The sequence below is a fragment of the Microcebus murinus genome, chromosome 24 (genome assembly GCF_040939455.1).
Source record: "Microcebus murinus isolate Inina chromosome 24, M.murinus_Inina_mat1.0, whole genome shotgun sequence".
NCBI classification, from domain to species: domain Eukaryota; kingdom Metazoa; phylum Chordata; class Mammalia; order Primates; family Cheirogaleidae; genus Microcebus; species Microcebus murinus.
The window spans coordinates 29,168,439-29,192,563 of record NC_134127.1 but is presented as its reverse complement, the minus strand read 5'-3'; the positions used below and the strand labels follow the sequence as shown (position 1 = coordinate 29,192,563).

Below are 24,125 nucleotides of genomic sequence, written 5' to 3'. Positions count from 1 at the left end.
AATTCCTCATACCGTGTTTCCCTGAAACTAAGCCCTACCCATAAAATAAGCCCTAGCAGGATTTCTAAGCATTTGCACAATAGAAGCCCCACCCCGAAAATAAGCCCTAGTGATGGCGTGGCTACGCAGCGCGTCTGCAGACCCGTGCATTTTGTCGTGGAGCGGGGTAAGACGAGCAGCCCTTCTCATCCGCCCAGGAGAGCTCTAGTGCTCGACATGAGAGATTGGGGCCAATGGTTCTAAAGGAAATAAAGAGTCCCAAGAAATTCAGGATGGTTCAGGGTTTGGATAATTATGATGTTCCAGAAGAGATGACTTAACTATATTTGAATAAATGTAGACTGTTGTACGGTACTTAAAAAAAAAAAAATAACACATCCCCTGAAAATAAGCCCTAGGGTGTCTTCTTGAGGAAAAAGAATTATAAGACCGTGTCTTATTTTCAGGGAAACACAGTATTTTTACATGAGTGGGGGCCACATCCACCCATCCACTCAGCTGCAGAGCCGTGACTGGACAAAAGTCGCTCGACTGCCAGCCGGCTGCACCTGCCACCACCCAGCCGGGGCCTGAGCGCGCTGCTCATCTTACAGAGCCTGCCTTCGCTGACTTCAGTGCATACTTATCTTCAGTCTCCCAGAAACTCTCTGATTCTGTGGATCATGTTGCTTTTCTTTTTTACAGTACTTTAAGCCACTGTTGTATTTTCTTTTTTTTAACAGTAATTCCTTCTGGATCTAGCAATTTTCAAGCCTCAAGAAAAAAAAATAGACATTAGAGATAACATGTTTAATCCTTTGGATGTTAATTAGGGCCCAGTTGAATCCTAATGGATGGACAGAAAATTCTCCAAGATTAATAAAACGGCTGAGAATATGGTAATGCTGAGGTTAAGGCACTTTGCTAATGATTTATCAAGAGATTTCCCAAATCCATGCATCACAGTGGCTTGGAAAATTTAATTCAGATTCTAAAAGTCAAAGGAGAACAGCTTAGACATCTGACAGCTTTGATCTGTTCATGATCAACTAGTAGAGATTGTACTTAATTAGACCAAGCTTGTCCTTCACGCTATTGTCTTAATTCAGAATCATGTTATCATCCTAAAGACACCTGCATAGACTTTTCTACAATTTTAAATAGAATAATTCAGTTTTCTCTTTTAGCAGGAGGATATTTCCATAACTCAACTCCAAGAGAATGCCGGGAGACTCAGGCTACCAAGGCAGATGTGTCCCTCAATTCTGTCTCTGCTCCTCACCCATGTAAATCCAACCAGGCTATTTCAGAATTATCTCTTCTTTCTCCTCAAAAGCTTAATATTTAAGTTAAAAAATACGTGCAAATAAAGAATGGAAATTTATTTTCTTTTAGTTCAGTCATTTAAAATTCTAGCAAATCATTCTGCAAATACCCTCTTTCCACCATAAAACAAAAAAAAAATCATCAATTTCAAATTTTAAATAAGAATTATAAATGAAAAGTAGAAATAAATTGTCATTGGGCCAAAACGTTGATGCCCAAGTTATTAGAGATGGGACTCACTCTTATCAGGGACATCTTCGGATGCACTTTTTGGTGTCACTACAAAGACTTATGTTGTCCAGGGATAGAATAAAAGAGCAATTCCTTATGCTAATAGAGAATATATATATATATATTTTAAAGTCAAAGATGAAATAAAAGAAAACTAACCTTGATAAAGCTGTACTTATGCCCATACATTCTTCCTCAGACTTATAAGATAAGCACCAAATACGCATAATATGTTTTTTTTTTCATTATTTATTTATTTGAGACAGAGTCTTGCTTTGTTGCCCAGGCTAGAGTGAGTGCTGTGGTGTCAGCCTAGCTCACAGCAACCTCAAACTCCTGGGCCCAAGCGATCCTCCTGCCTCAGCCTCCCGAGTAGCTGGGCATGCACCACCATGTCCACCACTACAGGCATGCACCACCATGCCCGGCTAATTTTTTCTATATATGTTAGTTGGCCATTTAATTTCTTTCTATTTATAGTAGAGACGGGGTCTCGCTCTTGCTCAGGCTGGTTTCGAACTCCTGACCTCGAGCAATCCACCCTCCTCGGCCTCCCAAATATGTTTTAGACACAACAAAACATTGGTGAAATTGAGAAAATTATGTAAATACTTTTATTTAATACTTAATAATCATTATGTCTGTATCACTCTGCTAATTTGAGAAACAGATGAAGTCCTTCTTATAATAGAAATCATTTTATATTAATGCTATAATAAGAAAATTATGTGCTTACTATCTGGTAATTATTAGATTATTTCCTAAATGAATAAAGACATTTAATGGCATTCATTGCAGATGGTAACAATAGCCTTGCTCATCCATTAGGGGTTAATTGAAATACACACACACACATATCTCACATGTTAAGGCAACAACATGTGATCAAATTGAATAAACAACAACAGCCACAAAACACAACTAGAAAAGAGAAGCTATTCCGACCCATGAAAAGGAGCTCTCTACCCTGCTTCAATTTCAGTTCAAATTATACAGCAAACCTTAATGAACATAAATGATAGGCTATAAATGAATAACCAGGAAAAAACATACAGTGCTTCTGAAAGAAAATGGACCAAAATGCACTGACCACATCCTATAATACTTGCAACATGTTTAAAATAGAACGAAAGTGCCCAAGCTCTACTGGTGATCTGAGTGACTCACAGGTGTTGATTCATGCACAAAATGTGCCGCTCCCACCAGAGATCCAGGGTGCACTGTGGGGAAACCATCTCTGCTTTGAAGATTTGCAACATCAAGTTTTATTCCCGTGTGAGCAGAATACCACTACAAGAAATCAATGTTCTAGGAGTTACGCGCTTTGATGCCTGGTAAGAATGATCATGCCTGACTTCACAGGTCTTCAGACGTGGAAAAAGAAACACTCTCTGATTTAAAATTTTATTATAAATATATTGCCCACTGTGACTTCTATTGTTTTATATATTTTTTTCCTATGGCTAAAGTATTATCATTCCTCCATATGTTCAAATTGCATTTGAATTTAATACAAATTAAATGCCCTTAGTAGTATTTTTTTTTAAAAAAATTATAAAGCTCATAGTATCTGCTTAATTTAGCTTCCTGCTTTTATCTCTGTCCCATCAGTCTCCTTATAGAATCACTACAGAAATGTCAGAAGTGGGAAAAAATATAAACCCAGGGAGGGGGTGCACAGATCATTTTATGGTATGTAAGACAAAAAAATGCAATATATATCCAAAATGATACCTTGTTAAATAAATGTCAATGTTCAGTTCATCTGGAAGTAGCCCTGCAAATCAACTTCTCTTCCACAAACCACACATTTCCATCCTTTTCTTTTTAAAATACATGCCACACAAAGAGTAAAGGGTGTGTAAGTCAAAGGCCCACAGCTCGAGGGGTTTTTGCCTATAGACACTCAGGGGAAACCATCCCCTGGGTTCAGACTCCGAGCCTGGTGACAGCCGGGAAGTCCATCCCGCAGCCCACACCCACATGGCAATGGCTGTCCTGCCCATCCCTGCAGTTAGTGGCCTCTGTCCCTGAAAACCAAGCTGACTTTTAAGATGTGATTTTACTAATTTAATCTCTAAAGAAGAAATTACAGACTATTGATGTTTTGGGGGAAAATGACACATCCATTCATATATACATACATACATATATATATAATTTTTTCTTTGCAGTATATACAGATAGATTTCATACATATATATATAGAGAGAGAGACAGAGAGAGAAGCAACTAGAAAATGCTAATTATGATTCCTTACTTAGATCAGGTCTAGAGTAGGTGGAAACAGGAGTTAAACATGTCAAACTATCTGAGTGAAGGGGGAAACAGCCACCACCCAGAAACCTCTGAGAGCGGCTGACACCCAGCTAAAGTAAGCGCTCAAGGAACGTGGAAGCCTGCTCCGCCCTGTCCTCTCGCGCAAGCTGAGCACTGACCGGGCGCAGGGCAGGGGAGTGGGACTGCGCTTCAACTGGGAGTTTGCTTCCGAAAGGCAGGTCACGCCCGCGGACAGAGCCCGGGCCACCCACACCCTCATGCACACCCGCACCCACACGCACACCCACACCACCACACACACCCACACCCACACCCATACCCACACCCATACCCTCATGCACACCCAAACCCACACCCACACCCACACCCTCATGCACACCCACACCCCCCCACACACCCACACCCACACCCATACCCTCATGCACACCCAAACCCACACCCACACCCACACCCTCATGCACACCCACACCCACACACACACCCACACCCACACCCATACCCTCATGCACACCCAAACCCACACCCACACCCACACCCTCATGCACACCCACACCCACACACGCACCCATACCCTCATGCAAACCCAAACCCACACCCACACCCTCATGCACACCCACACACACACACACCCACACCCATACCCTCATGCACACCCAAACCCACACCCACACCCACACCCTCATGCACACACACACACACCCACACCCATACCCTCATGCACACCCATACCCTCATGCACACCCACACCCTCATGCACACCCACACACACACACACCCACACCCATACCCTCATGCACACCCAAACCCACACCCACACCCACACCCTTATGCACACCCGCACCCACACACACCCACACCCACACACACACCCACACCCATACCCTCATGCACACCCAAACCCACACCCTCATGCACACCCACACCCACACCCACACCCACACCCTCATGCACACCCATACCCGCATCCTCATGCACACCCACACCCGCATCCTCATGCACACCCACACCCACACACACACCCACACCCTCATGCATACCTGAACCCACACACACACCCACACCCACACCCGCATCCTCATGCACACCCACACCCACACCCTCATGCACACCCACACCCACACCCTCATGCACACCCACACCCACATCCTCATGCACACCCACACCCACACCCACACACACACCCACACCCACATCCTCATGCACACCCACACCCGCATCCTCATGCACACCCACACCCACACCCTCATGCACACCCACACCCACACCCTCATGCACACCCACACCCACACAAACACCCACACCCACACCCACACCCTCATGCACACCCATACCCACATCCTCATGCACACCCACACCCACACCCACATACACACCCACACACACTCACACCCACACCCACACGCACACCCTCATGCACACCCACACCCACACCCTCATGCACACCCACACCCACACCCTCATGCACACCCACACCCTCATGCACACCCACACTCTCATGCACACCCACACCCACACCCTCATGCACACCCACACCCACACCCTCATGCACACCCACACCCACACCCTCATGCATACCTGCACCCACACACACACCCACACCCACACCCACACCCACATGCACACCCACACGCACTCACACCCACACCCACACGCACACCCACACCCACACCCTCATGCACACCCACACCCACACCCTCATGCACACCCACACCCACACACACACCCACACCCACACCCACACCCTCATGCACACCCACACCCACACCCTCATGCACACCCACACCCACACACACACCCACACCCACACCCACATCCTCATGCACACCCACACACACTCACACCCACACCCACACGCAGACCCTCATGCACACCCACACCCACACCCTCATGCACACCCACACCCTCACCCTCATGCACACCCACACCCACACCCTCATGCACACCCACACCCACATCCTCATGCACACCCACACCCACACACACACCCACACACACTCACACCCACACCCATACGCACACCCTCATGCACACCCACACCCACATCCTCATGCACACCCACACCCACATGCACACCCACACACACTCACACCCACACCCACACGCAGACCCTCATGCACACCCACACCCACACCCTCATGCACACCCACACCCTCACCCTCATGCACACCCACACCCACACCCTCATTCACACCCACACCCACATCCTCATGCACACCCACACCCACACCCACACACACACCCACACACACACCCACACCCTCATGCACACCCACACCCACACCCTCATGCACACCCACACCCACACCCTCATGCACACCCACATCCTCATGCACACCCACACCCACACACACACCCACACCCACATCCTCATGCACACCCACACCCACACCCACACACACACCCACACCCACACCCACACACACACCCACACCCACACCCTCATGCACACCCACACCCCCACACACACCCTCATGCACACCCACACCCACACCCTCATGCACACCCACACCCACATCCTCATGCACACCCACACCCACACCCTCATGCACACCCACACCCTCATGCACACCCACACCCACACCCACACCCTCATGCACACCCACACCCCCACACACACCCTCATGCACACCCACACCCACACCCACACCCTCATGCACACCCACACCCTCATGCACACCCACACCCACACCCTCATGCACACCCACACCCACACCCTCATGCACACCCACACCCACATCCTCATGCACACCCACACCCACACCCTCATGCACACCCACACCCACACCCTCATGCACACCCACACCCACACCCACACGCACACCCACACCCACATCCTCATGCACACCCACACCCACACCCTCATGCACACCCACACCCACACCCTCATGCACACCCACACCCACACCCTCATGCACACCCACACCCTCATGCACACCCATACCCACATCCTCATGCACACCCACACCCACATCCTCATGCACACCCACACCCACACCCACATGCACACCCATACACACTCACACCCACACCCTCATGCACACCCACACGCACACCCTCATGCACACCCACACCCACATCCTCATGCACACCCACACCCACACCCTCATGCACACCCACACCCACACCCACACACACACCCACACCCACATCCTCATGCACACCCACACCCACACCCTCATGCACACCCACACCCACACCCTCATGCACACCCACACCCACACCCTCATGCACACCCACACCCTCATGCACACCCACACTCTCATGCACACCCACACCCACACCCTCATGCACACCCACACCCACACCCTCATGCACACCCACACCCACACCCTCATGCACACCCACACCCACACACACACCCACACCCACATCCTCATGCACACCCACACCCACACCCTCATGCACACCCACACCCACACCCTCATGCACACCCACACCCACACCCTCATGCACACCCACACACACACCCACACCCACACCCACACGCACACCCACACCCACACCCACACACACCCACACACACCCATACCCACACCCACGCACACCCACACACACCCACACACACGCACACCCACACACACCCACACACATGCACACCCACACCCACGCACACCCACACACACGCACACCCACACGCACACCCACACACACACACACTCACACCCACACCCACACACCCACACCCACACCCACACCCACACCCACATGCACTCACACCCACACCCACACGCACACCCACACCCACACCCACACCCACACCCACATGCACTCACACCCACACCCACACGCACACCCACACCCACACCCACACGCACACGCACACTCACACCCTCATGCACACCCACACCCACACCCACACGCACACCCACACACACACACACTCACACCCACACACCCACACCCACACCCACACCCACATGCACTCACACCCACACCCACACGCACACCCACACCCACACCCACACGCACACGCACACTCACACCCTCATGCACACCCACACCCACACCCACACGCACACCCACACCCACACGCACACGCACATCCACACCCACACCCACACCCACAGGCACATCCACACCCACACCCACACGCACACGCACACCCACACCCACAGGCACATCCACACCCACACCCACACGCACACGCACACTCACACCCTCATGCACACCCACACCCACACCCACACGCACACCCACACCCACACGCACACCCACACCCACACGCACACGCACATCCACACCCACACCCACACCCACAGGCACATCCACACCCACACCCACACGCACACGCACACCCACACCCACAGGCACATCCACACCCACACCCACCGTGGCAGGACGGCAGCGTGTGGTCCCAGGAGGGCTTCCCATCCACTCCGATCACACAGGTGATAGACGAGGGGTCGGCCACCTTGTACCCAGAGTCACACTGGTAAGTGACGGTGGAGCCCAGTTTGAAGTCGGTCCCGATTCTCGTCCCGTTCATTATATTCCCAGGGTCAAAGCACGCTTCCCGAGGCTTCTCTGCAGGAGAAAGGAAGGGAGACTCCGTGAGAGCAGCATCTTTTCTTTCCGCTTTTGTTCTTTGCTTGTGCTATTTGGGGCCTAGAACAGCACTCAGCATGTGAGAAATGCCCCCCCAAAATACTTACTGATTGGCTAATGGTCAAGGTAAAGTATTAATTAAATAAAAATATAAACATTCCTCTCTTTAGTAAAATTATATTTGTTTTTATATTCCCACTTATATTTGTTTTATATTCCCCCACATATTTTATATGTGTATGTGTGTGTGTAAAACCACATTTGACTATAGAAATTGATATTGAATTTCTTTCATCTAGGTAAAAGAAAAATACAGTACTGCATTTTTTATACATTCATATATGGCTACAGATTTTAGTACTGAACCAAAGAAATTGATTCTGGAAAAATTAACATTCATTTCTAACTTTTTAATTTAAATCGTATTAACATGCAATCACTGCATACATGGAGGGAAAGATCTGGCTTCTCAAAAGGAAAATGGTTCAATGCATGGAGGTCAAGGGCTTTTCCTTATGCTGATGACAGCAGACAGGAGAAGACAGATATGGGAGGTGCTTTGACTCTTCCATTCCCTGTGTGCTGTTAGTCTTTTGTTTTTTTTGCCAGACAATAAATCATATTTTTATTCCTTTCATAGTTACCCTTAAAATGCTAACATGCATGCATTATGAACTTGAAATATGAAATTAAACATATTTCTACTGTCCCCCCACCTCACATGTGGTTTGCTGTCAGTCTTAGTAGCGTGAATCACAAACTCAGCAGGAGAAATGCATTTAGCGATTGATGAGAGTCAAACTTTGTGCCTGGCATGAAATGATGACCCAGGAGTTGCATCTTACTTACAATAATTGATGAAATGCATTGAGGGCGTACTGTGTACCAAGCACTGAGATAACTGAGGTAACTCTATGGTTAACTCTAATCTTCGCTGCCGTCCATGGGGTCAGAATTATGAGCTACGTGACTTCCACAAAGACCCCTGTAGAGACCTGCCCAAACCTAAATAAGACCTTCCCTTTTGACTGCGCAAAATATCTATTCTTGCCAAACACAAAACTTTCTTTTTTTGCTCACTCCTGTTATTCTGGAATCAATTCAGTTATCTTCTGGTAGCTTTAATATTTTTATTTCTCTATTTCAGCAGATCATCTAAAATGTCTCTAAATGAAAAAGTATGTAACCTCACACTTAGGTGTAGGTAATATATAATAGAAGAATGGAAAAAAGAAAAAAAAGAAAAAAACACCAAACCAAACCACCAATTTTTGGGAAGCCCTATGGGAAGAAAAAGAGTCCTGTTTTAACTGTTTATTCAGTATTTTCAATTATAGTGTTAATAGTCTATGAATCCACATCAGCCAAACAGGGATGTCTTTGGCAAGTCTATTATAATTTATTATATTTAATAATTATATTTCATTTATATACTTTGGTCAATATGTGTGTGTGTGTGTGTGTGTGTGTGTGTGTGTGTGCAAACCAGGCGTCCTCAAACTACGGCCCGCAGGCCGCATGCGGGTGTTTTTGGCTGTTTGTTTTTTTACTTCAAAATAAGATAGGTGCAGTGTGCATAGGAATTTGTTCATAGTTTTTTAAAAACTATAGTCTGGCCCTCCAACCATCTGAGGGACAGTGAACTGGCCCCTGTTTAAAAAGTTTGAGGACCCCTGGTGTAAACCTTCTCAAAGGGCCTCTATTCTCTTGTCAGAGCCCCTCAGCAAGTATCGTTCCGTGCCTTGGGGCCAGTCCTCTATAACTGTTTTATTGAAGACCTATTTGGACGTTTCAAATGGCAGTTGAAATGGCAGTTGACAATTCTTTGCAGCTGCTTTAAACCCCACACAGAACCCAGACGCTACTTTAAGTACATACAGAACCAATAAACAAAGCTGCAGGCACTATGAAAGCTGCTGCACTTTGCTGTAGTTTATCCAGTCATTCAACCAAATGTCCTGATCATCTAGGGAAAACAAGCATGTGTCTCAGTCATATGATTTTCTCCTAAAAAATTAAAATTTCCTCAGTATACGTCTGTTGCCTCCTCACTTTTTGGATCATTTTTTATTATAAATCTCTTTTAGTTCAGTTTCCTGTTTAGTTAAATATCACTTAAAGTAACTCTATGCTACTAATTTTGATTTCCGATGAAAGGATTTTCTGCAAGTGAACTGCATCTAACCCTTCGGTTCCATTTACCTAGTTGTCAGGTCAGGACATCTGGCGATTAATCACCAGCACTTTTTCTTCTGCTTACGATGTGTCGGGCTTTCTAATTAGATGACTTCGTAACAGTGTGTTTTGCTTTTGTTTTTGTCCATTCCACTTGGGAACACCCTCGAGTGTCCCTGCATCCGGGCGGGACAGACAGACTCTGCCAGGTCCCTGGGTGGCTGGGCAGCTCCACTGTCCACTCAAAACTGGGGCTGCCCTGCGCCCCTGGCCACTCAAGAGCTCGCTGCATGCTCCACGTAATTGCATTGTTCCCGCGGGTTTTTCTTTTCCCGCAGGCTCTACTGGAGAACTTTGCAAACATTAGGAACTACAGCCTCCATCTAGATGGCCATGTTGTTTACCAAGGAACCCAGGCAACAAGAGGCAGTCCTTTCTCCAACTGCCTCATAAGGAACATCATGCACCATTTATTCCCTGACCCATGGGTGCAGCCATTTCAGAATGCTGGGAGAACACGGGGCACCCCAGTAGAGGATGGTCAGTGAAGATGAAGGTCTGTTCCATTTGTTTGTTTGCCTTTTTGTTTTGTTTTGTTTTTGGCTGTCACAGACCAGGCACTGTCATGGCGAGATGCATCTTGTCAACACTGAAAGTGTCCGGTCACGCGGCAAGCGCTTGGAAGCGCTGGTTCCAATTGCTCATGGACACGGCAGGCCCTGTCCCAAAGGCACAGGACGCTGCTCTGCTGAATCGCATGATACTTTTAATTGAACATTTTATGAAAGACCCATATGTTTGTGATGTTGATATTTTGGGGAAAACAGATCAATTTTCTACTTAAAACCATGTAAATGAACACAGGTCTGTTAATGAGTTAACAGAGATAAAATGCTACATTTTCATTTAAAATTCCATTTATAAGTTGAACTCAAAAGTTTAAATAAATATTTTCATTATTTTTTTTTAAAAAACCCTCGTTACTATGAATTGATATTTTGTTATCTTCTCTAATTCTTTGTTTGTTTTTTGTTGTTATTCATATGAGAAATAGATTTGAAAAAATATATGTATTGTCACAGACCCTACAGCAAAATGCTTAGTTTAGGCTGGCTTTGTTGGGGAGTTTGTCTGTTTCCCTTGAATGTCAATGGCGGGGAACAGCGGACCCCAAACCAAGGGTGAGCCACTGCTCCGCGGACCCCAGGGAAGGCTCTGAGGGAGGATGCATTCTCCATCAAGCAGCCCAGGGCTGGCAGAGACGGAGCAGGGCAACAGAAATGTCTGCGCCAAAGAACGTGTGGAGGAAACGGAGCTATTTTCATGCGCTTACATGTAATCACCCTGAAGAAACAAATTAGATTATATTAAAACACATCTTAAAATAATCTTTAAATATCATCAAATTCTTCATGCCACAAACTATGATTTATTCTTAAATGTCCTTGCCTTTTTCTCATATATATTTGTTTTTTCTTTAAGTCAGGGTAGCATAGAAACATGTCTCTGGAATTTTTTCTCCATGGGAGAGGTGGGAGACTCTTCCCCCGGACAGACAAGATACACGTCAGCATGCATGCATGAAACAGACATGCAAGATTTGCAAAGAAATGCTCACAGTTAAAGCGGCCCTGATAACAATTACTCTCTGCACAAACGCAGCTTATCACGGTACCTTTAAACTCAATGGCGAAGCCCGACAGGCCCACGGACGCATCGCTCCGGAATGCGAGGAAAAGGCTGTTCCCGCTACTCTCTATTCTCTCTGGGGCTTGGGAGCCCTGGAAGCTTCCAATGAGGGGGCTATTGGAATCCTCCCCCTCGTAGATGTGCAGGAAGTCGTAGCTGGGCTCCATGTTGAAACTAAGGGGAGAGAACAGTCATTCCATTATCTGCCCAATAGGCGTTCCCCTTTTCTTCCAGACTGTTAAGCCTTCTGGAACATCACGTGACTTTATTTGCTCTTGTATGAAAAATTTAATAATTAGGGCAATCAAAAGGTTAACCAACATGAGAATCAAAATGTTACAACAGCAATTAATGTGAGAAATATCAACGGTGATAAATGTTATTAGCATTTCACCTAATGACCACATCATATTAGATACAATATTGACCATAGCTGAAAAGAAACAAATCATAAGAGTATAAATATAATATCCCTTCTCTGTACCCATGAATTCAATAATGACATGTAATTTAAAAGAACCGGGCTCAAAAGAGATTAATTACCACTGATAATTTGGTTTTTACATGAATGTTCTTAGTTTCAAAAATATGTACCCTTGGTACTAATGACTATTCTTAAGGTTTTTTTTATAAAAAAGTTATTTTTGTTTCTTTCTTTTTACTTAAAAAAAGCAATGGCCTCTACTTGCTTAGGTAAATGGGCCAATATTAACGGTCCCTGCAGTGGTGTAGCCTGCCAGCTTTCCCAGGTCACTTGCACCGTCATCGAATATTCCAGTTTTCTCTCTCTCTCTCCCTCCCTCCTTTCCTCTTTCTCCTGCTTTCTCCATTTTCCCCTGTCTCTTTCTCTCTCCTCCAATACAAACAGAAGGCCAATCCCCAAAGAGTGCAATGATTTAGACCCAAAGCTCTCAGGGCATTGCTCTCTTTGCTGGCTGTGACATGCAGGCTGAGGTCACCTGAGCCTCACACGTGCACACTCTCGAGGGAAAGACAGAACTTGGCTTGGTCCACAACCTTGCTGTGGTCAGAATAAATCAGTGCATCAGAAGTGTTAAAGTCCTCTGTATGGCCAGCCCCTCTCCTCCTCTCTCATCTTCAGAACAGGCATTTCTGTGTCTCCAATAAGCACTCAATTTATGCAACTCTCACTCTCTTTCGTTTCCCTGGGCAGAAATTCTGGCCAACGAGAGAGCGTTGGGATGTCTTTGCAAGCACCCAAATGCTCTGTGTAGGTGGCCCCAGTTTATCTGGAGATTCAGGTGCTAAAATGGGGACAGAAAGTCCCTCCCGCAGTGGCCTAGTGCATCCTGAAGGAACCCGAAGAGGGGAGGCCACCATCAGCACCGCAGCCAGGCCTGCCGGGCGCTGTCCCACTTTGGGTCAAGGGTCACTGCAGATACTGAATATGCTTATCACCTATTACAGGAAGTTAAATAAGATGACTCAGTCTGTTTATTTGACGAGTTCACTGCAGTCAGAAAGGGAGGAAGAGTAAGAGATTGGAGTAACTAAACACAGAAGGCTAATAGGAATTGCATGGAGCAAGTAGAATTTTATTGGAATAAAAATGTTATTTGGAGTCTTAATATTTTGCAAGGATGTTATTAGACTGGTCATGCTGTATCCCCAGTATTTGGCACAGCTAATCACGGTTATAGATTATTTATTGAACACTGCAAACATAATCAGACATAGAAAACCACACACACACACACACACACACACACACACACACACACACACACACACACACACAATCTGCTCTCTCTTTCCAGAAGTGACCCAGAATTCATGCATACAAGTCTAGAGTGAAATTTACCATGATTCTGTTCCTCTAGTTTAATGCTGTCTTGTTTCTGGGCTAGCTGTAGCACATGTCTATAAGTCCTAATAATCTGCCAGGTCTGACCAAGCTTTTGAACCAAATGTAATTTGAGTCGCAATTGTGTGTGGGCTTCAGCCTCTCAGCCACAGGGACGCATGGAAAAACAGCTCTCCCCCCACAGGCCCCAGGGACCAGCATGAGGCTCGGGACTCCTGTGTCGTTTGGGTCCTACAGTTCTCTGCCCTTATTGCTAGGGAGGCCACGAGCACCCCAGAATTCAGACGCACTCTCTCACAGCACGCCCTGTGGGTGCCAACCTCCTATTTAGGCAGCTGCATGTCCTTGTCCATAAGCAGGACTCTGGCTCCGGACTCCCACTACCTAGATCTGGTCCCTAAGGTCCCAGGATAACTTCCACCTGAGCAAGGGCAAATCCCAGACCAGAGAAGTCACTGATTTCCACTGGGATGTGAAATTTCTGAGACGTTGAGCCAAGCTGATGGTTCCGTAGAATTTAAGAGTTGGAAGAGACTTAGAGATTATTCCAAACTTCTTCCAGAGAGGTGTGTAAAAGGCAGTGAAGAAACATCTTGCATAAAACTGCCTTATACATGCGTGTTGTCAAATGAGTTGCACTTCAGGGATGTTAATCACTAGTCACCGTAAAACAAGGGAAGGCAGGAAATTCCTGCCAAGGTTCTAAGTTCACCAAAGGGCTTGTAATTGATAATTCACTTTTAATATCCTAGAATTAGAGATGCCTCCTGTTTTTTTGTTTTTTTTTTTTTAATAAGGAAGGCACTAGTAGAATTTTTCATTAAAAAAAACCACAAAGAATCCAAAAACACAACCAGCCAATGTTTCACTGGTGTTGTGTTATATAGCTCAGCAGCATTTGGTAAATTTATAGCAGATTTAGTAAATTCAGGAAATGATGGCTTTTAATTTAGTTAAGATTCAGAATCATAGATACTTAAAATTATACTAAGATCTCATCAGCAGGAGAAAGCGGAAGAAGGTAATCACATCCAGGTCTTGAACACTGATGTAAAGATCTCTAGACAAGACAACTTGTTCCACTGACAGATAAATAAATATAATTAAACCAAGAGATTAATAGGACAGTCTATAGAACCATTCCCCTTTAAAAATATCACATTCATTTTGTTCAAAAATCAAATTATAAAGTTGGAAAACATCTTGGGATTCAATAGCATGTAATTATCCTATATCACATACTAATAATGTGATAATATTTAAGAATCTAATTTAATAAAATGACCACAGTATTTGAACTTTTATCATGCAGTTTAGCATATTTTTAGGACTGATATCTAGTAATTCAGACTTTACAGCAACCGAATTTTGGGGAGCTTACAATTTCAGAGCATTATTGAGTCATAACTATGGTAACGATAATAGCATTTCTACTCTTGGGAACATCAGGGTGTGCTATGGAAGTGGATTAGCCACCACACATTTGGAGAAATAGGAGACATTGGCAAGAAATGATACCAAGTGTATCTATATTGTATTTTTATTACTTTTCTGGCATATTCTGCAAATCAAGGCTTCTTGTAGGGAGCACACTGTGTGCAAGATAGACAGTATTGAAAAGTAAGCTATGCGTGTCTACTCTCAAGCATAATGATGTATTTCCATTCATGTCCTTTTGCAACCTGGATTTATCTATTAGATGCACAATCTAGGGTTTGCCTAGATGTAAAATTGGAGACTCAATGAAGTAATAAATGAAGTAGTATTTAGGTAGTGTGAAGTGTGGCATTTAACATCCTACTGATAACAGGTATTCCGGCAAGAGAAGGTACCTTTTGAATATCAAGGCGATGACAAAGTCTGGGTTGACTTTTATCTTCCAGTCACATTCTTTTCCAGGAGGATATGGCTGTGGGTAGTTGGGTGATAAAATAACACCCGCTGGGCCTGTCAGATTCCCGCCACAAGCAGCTGTCACAGAACAGAAGTTATAGAGAAAAAGTTAGGACAGAGAACGCCAGCCAGGCAGTAAACGTGAACTGAGACATCACAGAACTCTTAAAAAAAAAAACAAGTTCATTCATTAGTATTTTGTCCCATCAAAGACACTGTATGTGGAGTTATCAATTATCCAGATAAAATTTTAAGACCCAGGAAGTCTGAACATCTTTCATGTAATTGTTAATGAATTTTATATCATATCCCACCTCATTTTTAGGAAGTGTTTTCGAACTTCTGACAAACAAAATGTTCTTCCTGTAACTAACTTTAAATTTCACCTGAGAAACCGAACAGACTACTTCATTCCCACATCTACCGGCAAGCACTCACACACAGAAAACTTGGACAGAAAAAAATCCCCGTGAATATCACTGTATGGTCACATTAATTCTTTTGCCATTTCTTAAGGTTCACAAAGCCCATGCTTATTTACTCTTGAACACACACTTCACGTGGCACAAAGATCGTCTCCAATTTTTGTTAATTGTTTTATCCCCAATGCCTCAGTAGTTTCTTGATCAGAATAAGTACTCAGGAAATACTTGTTGGATGAACGAATAGATGTCATGTCATGTTCTCACACAACCCCTGCTCGGATTAACGTCCTCACATTTCAAAATGACAAACCACAGAAAGTTTAAGTGACATCTAGTGACACATACTCAATGAGGCTGAGCCCTAAAAGTATTATTTGATCACAATGGTTCCTATATGATTAGAGAGAAGCAGTTTATATGATGATAAATTTAGTTTTTTTATAGTCATCAATATATTAGTAAGGCAGTAATTATAAAGATCAATGTTGTTAATAGGCAAGCCAATTTTTGTACTTGAATCTGAAAGTGTTCAGGATTGTCTCATTTTATTAGATACAATTTCTCTAAAATCTTCCATAACATGGAAGGTTTTAAAACACTGCAAAATTCCTAAATATACACATTTTTAGAAAGGCGCAAAAATATGCTGGGTTTAAAGGTTCTTTATGTCGAATACTATGGTCTGTCACAAAGTGGTTTTCAAGTATCACCCCAATTAAATCAGTGTTTCTCTAAACTATATATCTTATTTTGCATAATTAATTGTATATGTATTTAGGAAAAATAAATAAGTAGAGAAGAAAATGCCCTCATTGGTGATATTTTCCCTCACATATAAAAGAAGACTCTTTTGTAAATAAGATAAAGGAAGATGAAGAAACACACTTTAAAATTTTCCATGATGGATGTGTCTTTAAACACTCATTTGACATTCCTGAAGAGTTAATTTTTCATAATCTGAAATATGACTAACTCCAGTACGTTTTGTCCTAATCTTAAAATCTAATCACGGGCAAACTCTGAGTAATGTCACTGGGAATATTTATAATAAATTCTTACAGATATATATATCAAGAATAATATATTTTTCATGGAAAAAAAAAGATTAAAACCCTATTTTCCCTAGTATGCAGTTTTATTTTAGTAAACCACGTGGAAACAATGGTCTCATCAGCTCTGGCAGGACAATGAACCCCAGATGTGTGGAGCATTACAAGTGTGCACCAATTAGGGAGGTGGTGGATAAAGAAGGTACCTGAAGGTCTAGAAGATTCTACTCCATGCGGTTTCGAAAGATGAAAAATGACAGATTCAGGGCACTGTCTGCGGGGCGCTACCAGCAGGAAGAGTTCAGGGATATGATCCAAATATTGATTTGAAACAAACAAAGGGGATATCTTGTCTTATTCATGCAGGCCCCAGGAGGCACTTTTAAATGAGGCTATTTAAAAGCTTAAAGTGGAATTAAGTAGTACTGTCTTGCCTTGTTTGTCATTCTTTCTTTTGGTGTGGGGCTCTTCCTGTTAGCTTCCTTAGATTTTTTTTTTTTTTTTTTTTTTTTTGAGACAGTCTCACTCTGTTGCCCGGGCTAGAGTGCATGCCGTGGCATCAGCCTAGCTCACAGCAACCTCACACTCCTGGGTTTAAGCAATCCTCCTGCCTCAGCCTCCTGAGTAGCTGGGACTATAGGTATGCACCACCATGCCCAGCTAATTTTTTTCTATATATTTCTGTTGGCCAATTAATTTCTTTCTATTTTTAGTAGAGACGGGGTCTTGCTCTTGCTCAGGCTGGTTTCGAACTCTGGACTTTGAGCGATCCTCCCACCTCGGCCTCCCAGAGTGTTAGGATTAATTACAGGCATAAGCCACCGTGTCTGGCCTAGTTTCATTAGGTTTTAATTAGGGAGCTTGCTAAATAGTTTGGGTAGGGTTAGAGTTTAGAATTTAGTATAAAACGTAACCCTGAGATGCTAAGAAATTCTCCAAAAGGAACAGGCAGAGAGATAAAATCCACCCACTCCCATCAATCCTCAGTCCCTTACGCCCCACCACACATACAGCAGCCCCTCCCCCACCAGGGTGGGAGCAGCCTCTGCGATGAGACACCTCAGTGCTGCTGCATCGCAGCATTCAAACATCACACCCTTCAGTAAGGGCCTCTCCAAATGGCCGCCCGCAGGTTAGGACGCACTGCCACCACCAAATGAGTTTCAGCAAACTAGGGGAGGGTTTTGCTTCTCAGAGCTCTTTGGAATTTGGACTTGGTGGAAATGGTGATTGCAGGTTACATAAGAAAACAGAGACTTCTGAGAGACACTGGCTGGAATTAGAGACTTAATCCTTTAAGACTCAGCCGGAAACCAAAAGGAGGAGACTCCGTGATAGAAGTCATTTGGGAAGCGTGAAAAAGTGAGGCGGAACACAGGGAAACCCGACAGCAAGTGGCAAGCTCCTGAAAATGTCTCCCACATGCAACAGGGGAGAGGCTAAGAGATGGTATAGAAGAGAGACAGAGAACAGCTGGGAATAGGGAGCATGAACTGACAATGCAAAAAGACCGAGCAGGTCAATTGTGAGAGAACAAATTCAAAGGGCCAAAAAGCATATGAAAAGAGAAAAAAAGTTCAACCTCATTATTAATTTGAGATGCCAATTAAAACAGAGAATCATCTCTTTCTGCCCATATTCAATTATGAGATTAAGAATTGTCATGTGTCCTATTTTTTCTAAGTCAGGGAAAACAAACATACATGATTGATGGCAATGTTAATTGTTCAAGCCTTTCTAAAAGTGCTTTGGAAAAATGTTTAAAAGTCCCAGAAATATGTCATTCATTAATAATCACAATGTGTTGGGCAACACAGGTATTCACTGTAGCTATCTTCATAATTGGGAAAAGGTTGAGACAAGTTCATTGTGTAATAATGAGAGTAGTGGAATAATATTGGTAGATTGAAACAAAGAGATACTAGGCATCCTGTTGATAGTGCAATTGTGAGCAAAGCTGCCTTCCAAAGAGATACTATGTAGTCAGGAAAAGCCAGCAGACAATACAAAATAACACAAAAGATACAACATACTGATAAGAGGGCAATTTACAGAGTAATCATGCAGGATGCTGTCATTTAAACACATTTTTAAAATAGGTTATATATATTAATAGTAAGATAATTATAAAGTCTATATATGAATGTTTATATTAATTGTTATTGTCTCCAGGGGAAAAGATGACAGCTTTGTCCCTCTTCTTTTTGCTTTATTATGGCTTGTAAAATATCTGCAATAAACATGTACTATTTTTTTATACAAAAAAGGGTTAAGAAAATTAAAGAGTACATGGAATGTTCAGAATAGAATTTACATAAGTAGTAATAAACAATCAGCTGATGCCCTTATGGCTAAGTTTCTTTTCTTTCTTTCTTTCTTTTTTTTTTAGACAGGATCTTGCTCCGTTGCCTGGGCTAGAGTGCCATGGTGTCAGCCTAGCTCACAGCAACCTCGGCTCCTGGTCTGTAGGGATCCTCCTGCCTCAGTTTCCCGAGTAGCTGGGACTATAGAGATGCGCATCACCACTCCCGGCTAATTTTTTCTATTTTCAGTAGAGATGGGGTCTTACTCATTCTTGCTCAGGCTAGGGCAAGTTTCTTATAGGTGACATAAACTTGATTTCTTAAAAAAAAAGTAGTAAAAAGAGAATGTTAATTTATTTCCAAATATACAGCTTCCATTTTCCTGTTATATAGTATCTATGTGTATAGGCAGGTCTGGCAGCCAAAATAATTGATTGCTCAACTGCCTGCAAGTGCTTTCAAACTTATCCTTGAAGCTAATATTCAAGACACAGGAAGCCTCATTTATCATCTTTGGTGAGGATTGGCTTAGCTAGTTGTTGGTCAAGATAAGATAACTAAGAGATGAACTAACAAAGATAGATTAGTTGGGCAGAGGGTCAAATTTTACAATCATGTGTTTTAATTACTGTGAGGTGATAAACGGCCTTAAAGAGATAAACTCTAGTTGTACTGCCCTTTACTGTATTTCCCCATGGCCTTAAATGCATGCAAAATAGAAGGGAAAAAAAAGTCTTTCCTAACTTAAAAATAGGCCAATGGTTTAAAATGATTGTCGCATTGATAGGTTATGACTCCACTTAAAAAAAAAAGGCTTAAAAACAAACAAACAAACAAAAAACAAGCAGAAATCTTCCAAGTCTCCTGATGACTCAGCTGGAAATAAAAGGTGTGACCATCTTGGCAACAAGAGCATGAAACGCAAACATAGGGCAGCACATTAAATAAACACAGCCAGCTTCCCAAACAGGTAGAGAATGCTGAGATGCAGAGCTATCAAATCCCGTGCACCTTCAGAATACCACAAGCACTTTGCAGTAAGTAAAGGGCCTGGGTCATAGCTCCCCAAGACCACGCGAGTTTCTCTACCACTGTGTGTCCGACAATGAACATCACTTTAAACCACAAAACCTCCCCAAGGCCACCCAGTGCAAAATGGCTCCTCCGTTTCATTATCATTTTCTCTCGGCACAGATGAATTAAAATTTACATTTTTTCAAACAGATTATGAAGAAGTACTAAGCTGTGATATGTCATTAAAACAATAATGTTTAGAAGAGTTTCTTTTTGAAATTAAGATGTTATACTCTAGGAATTTTATGGTAAATAATTTAATCGAAGTGACAATCTACATGTAATTACTATTTTATATGAAAATATCCTAAGACCATATTTGTGATAAATTGTCTTAGATTACTACTCAAACCAAAGTCTGTAATACCATTTATGCTTTTTTATAAGATCAAACCATAAAATTTTAATACATTTCAGAAACAAGTTTCACCTTTTATCTTCATTTTAACATAAGAAGTGCAATTTCTAGTTTCCAGGACTCTATTTTTAAATGTACTACTATTATAGGGAAAAAAATATGTAAAAAGAGAAAGTACTTTTTAGTGAGTAGGTTTTGCTTAAGGGCATGTTTCTATATTAAAAATGAGAACAGTAATGGTAAGGTCATGAATTTTGAGTCACCCAGAATTTTAAATTACAGTAGTCTGATCCATATTCATAAAAGATTTGTTAAAAATAGGAGATGTAAGGTAAGTGTCAATTACTGGGCGTGAAGTAAACGACTTCCTTTAGCTCACCTAATAAAATAAAATTTAAAGGTTTACCATAAGATTTCAGTAGAGTCTCAGAGAGCCAGAGGACATCTAAGAAACTCTTGAGAAATATTTCTGAGGAAATGATATATTCACACAGAGCAATTCTAATGATAACATGCATTCATTTCCAAACATAAAATTCTATTTTCTGTTGCACGGTACCTATGCATGTGGGAGGGTCTGGCTGCCAATAGAACCGGTTATTCAGCTGCACACAGGTGATTTGGGCTTGTCCTTGGAGCTGATACCCAGGGTCGCACTGGAAGGTGACGGTGTCTCCAGCCTCCCGGCTGTCTCCGTAGCGGGTGCCGTTCTGGGGCATGCCCGGGTCGTTGCAGGTCGATGCGATGGAAGCTGCAAAGAAAAGACAGTGTCAGGTCAAATGACGGAAAACACAGCTTCTCCATGCAGGGAGGGGTAGTTACTCTTGTGCAGGGAAGCCCTCTTCACTGGCATAATAAATCATTTATCTACACATGAACACATGAAAATAATTTCTTTTCACAGGGATACATTAAATAGCATGCATCTTTGTTATGCTTACATTGAATAAATTCTACCAAACTGTCATTGACAATACAACTAGTTATGGACTATGTCAAGGCATGGTACCATGTTATACTTAGTCCACATGCATATATGGACATTGCCTTCTGATGTTCTCTTTAATGATATTTTAATGAAACCACATACTGCAAGTTAAATGAATGAAAAATAAACCAATCTCAAGGAACTTTGAGTAAAATAAAATAGGAAGAATTCCCTGAAGGACTATGCCTTCAAAGAGGAACAAATAATCTTCGTTGATGTCATAACATTAGCAGGCAGAGAGGAACGCCTGCTCAGTTTCAAGGAGGATTCCATAGGTCCCATAGGTGCTGTTGCCTTGGTAGAACCATTCACCCCTTTCACTCTCAAAAAAGTTCCAAGCTGGAGAGTAAATTATGTCACCACCCTCATATTAACAAAAAGCTCTGAAAATGATGCCCTGTCTTTTTGTGTATTATGTGTGCATATATATGTTATATGTGTGTATACATGTTATGTGTGTGCATATATGTGTGTGTATATATATGTTACGTGTGTTTATATGTTATGTGTGTGTTTATATATGTGTGTGTGTATACACACACACACACACACACACACATATATATATATATATATATATAAAACTTCAAATCAGCTGAGTAGAGGCCAGCGTCTGCAAAAGAGACTGGTCAGAGAGCTTTTGGAGGGTGCTGGAGCCTTGTAAACTTAGGCTCTGACAATCACGTGAAACTTCTCTTCATCAGTGGACCTAAAACCATGAGGCACAGGCGGCCACCAACCCTGCCTGTCCCTACTCCCTGAAGACCCCCTCAAGCCCAGAACTTTCGCCATAGTTCTAAACCCCACATCACCCTGAAATGGAACGACCTCAAGAAATAGTGGTTATTTTCTCCAATTTCTGTAACTGCCTTGTGTTACGTGTTATACTAAAACTGAGGAAGATCTAAAGCTAAGGAATCTTTTTTTTTCCATTTGTACTTTGGCTGAGCTCGCTCCTCTGCACGGCTGCTGTGTGCAGGGCTCCTGCGTGTCTACAGCGCCACGTTTCACGGGAGAGACGCAGAAGGAGGACAGGCACCTTGCCCCAGATACATGCCATCCCCCTGGCCGGCCTACTGCTTGCAGATTGAAGGTTAAGGAGTAGGTTTGAATTTTTTGTTGTTTTGTTTTATAGATTCTGGAGCATTGTTTTATATATACATATGGCTGGATACATGAAACCCATTTAAATAAAGGGTTAGGAGACGCAAAAAAGGAACAAGACCTGCTCTGAGCTACTGAGGGATTTTTAGCCTAATAGGGGAGGCAATGAACAGACAGCTCAGGAGAGAAGGAATGTTGCACTGTGCAGATTACAGGATCAAAGCCCCATTACAAAGCACCGCATGGTACAAACATCAAGGAGCCACGGCTGGGCAGACCTGCTTCCGGTCCCATTAGCACTTACTTAGTATTTAACGGTCACTTAAGCTTGCTGATCTTCAGCTAACCAATCAGTCAAAATGAGACTAATATCTAAGTTACAAAGTCTCTTGTGAAGAGGAAGTGTGAAGACCTGCTAACTCGCCTTGATTCTCTAAGCTAATTGAAGGCAGATGCTGCCTCAGTCACTCACTGTTTTTCTCTAATTGGTTTTTATGATGCATTGATATAGATACAAATGGGTCTCTGTAACCCAGTAAGAACTACAAAATGGCCATCTGTCTTACCAACTCTGATTAAGAAATAGAATATTTGCTAATACTCAATATTACACATATATTATCAATGTATATCGTTCCCCATCTCACCCTCTCCCTCCACTCTGGATGAAATTGCTTCCCTGGATTTCATGTTTATTGTCTTCCCTTCTTTCTTTTTGTATTTACTTATGTATCAGGGATTTTATTCCTGTGGGATGTAATTTCCAAATGGAGTTGCTGTATCAAAAAGTATGATAATTTTAATTATCGTGGATATGGTCAGTAGCAACTCTAACTGCAACCAGCATTGTACGGGTATGAGTTTTTCCACATTCGTTCTAT

The 24,125-nt window shown here is 43.3% G+C and overlaps 1 protein-coding gene across 2 annotated transcripts in view; it reads right to left on the bottom strand.

Moving 5' to 3' along the window:
* CSMD1 (CUB and Sushi multiple domains 1) overlaps nt 1–24,125 on the bottom strand; it is a 1,569,742-nt gene that overhangs the window by 192,365 nt on the left and 1,353,252 nt on the right. For both annotated transcript variants that reach the window (XM_020282735.2, XM_075997279.1), the window contains exons 27-30: nt 21,712–21,903; nt 15,883–16,021; nt 12,212–12,399; nt 8,146–8,340 (exon numbers count right to left, since the gene is read on the bottom strand). In XM_020282735.2, coding sequence (XP_020138324.2) covers nt 8,146–8,340; nt 12,212–12,399; nt 15,883–16,021; nt 21,712–21,903 — 714 coding nt within the window. The remainder of the gene's footprint in view (nt 1–8,145; nt 8,341–12,211; nt 12,400–15,882; nt 16,022–21,711; nt 21,904–24,125) is intronic.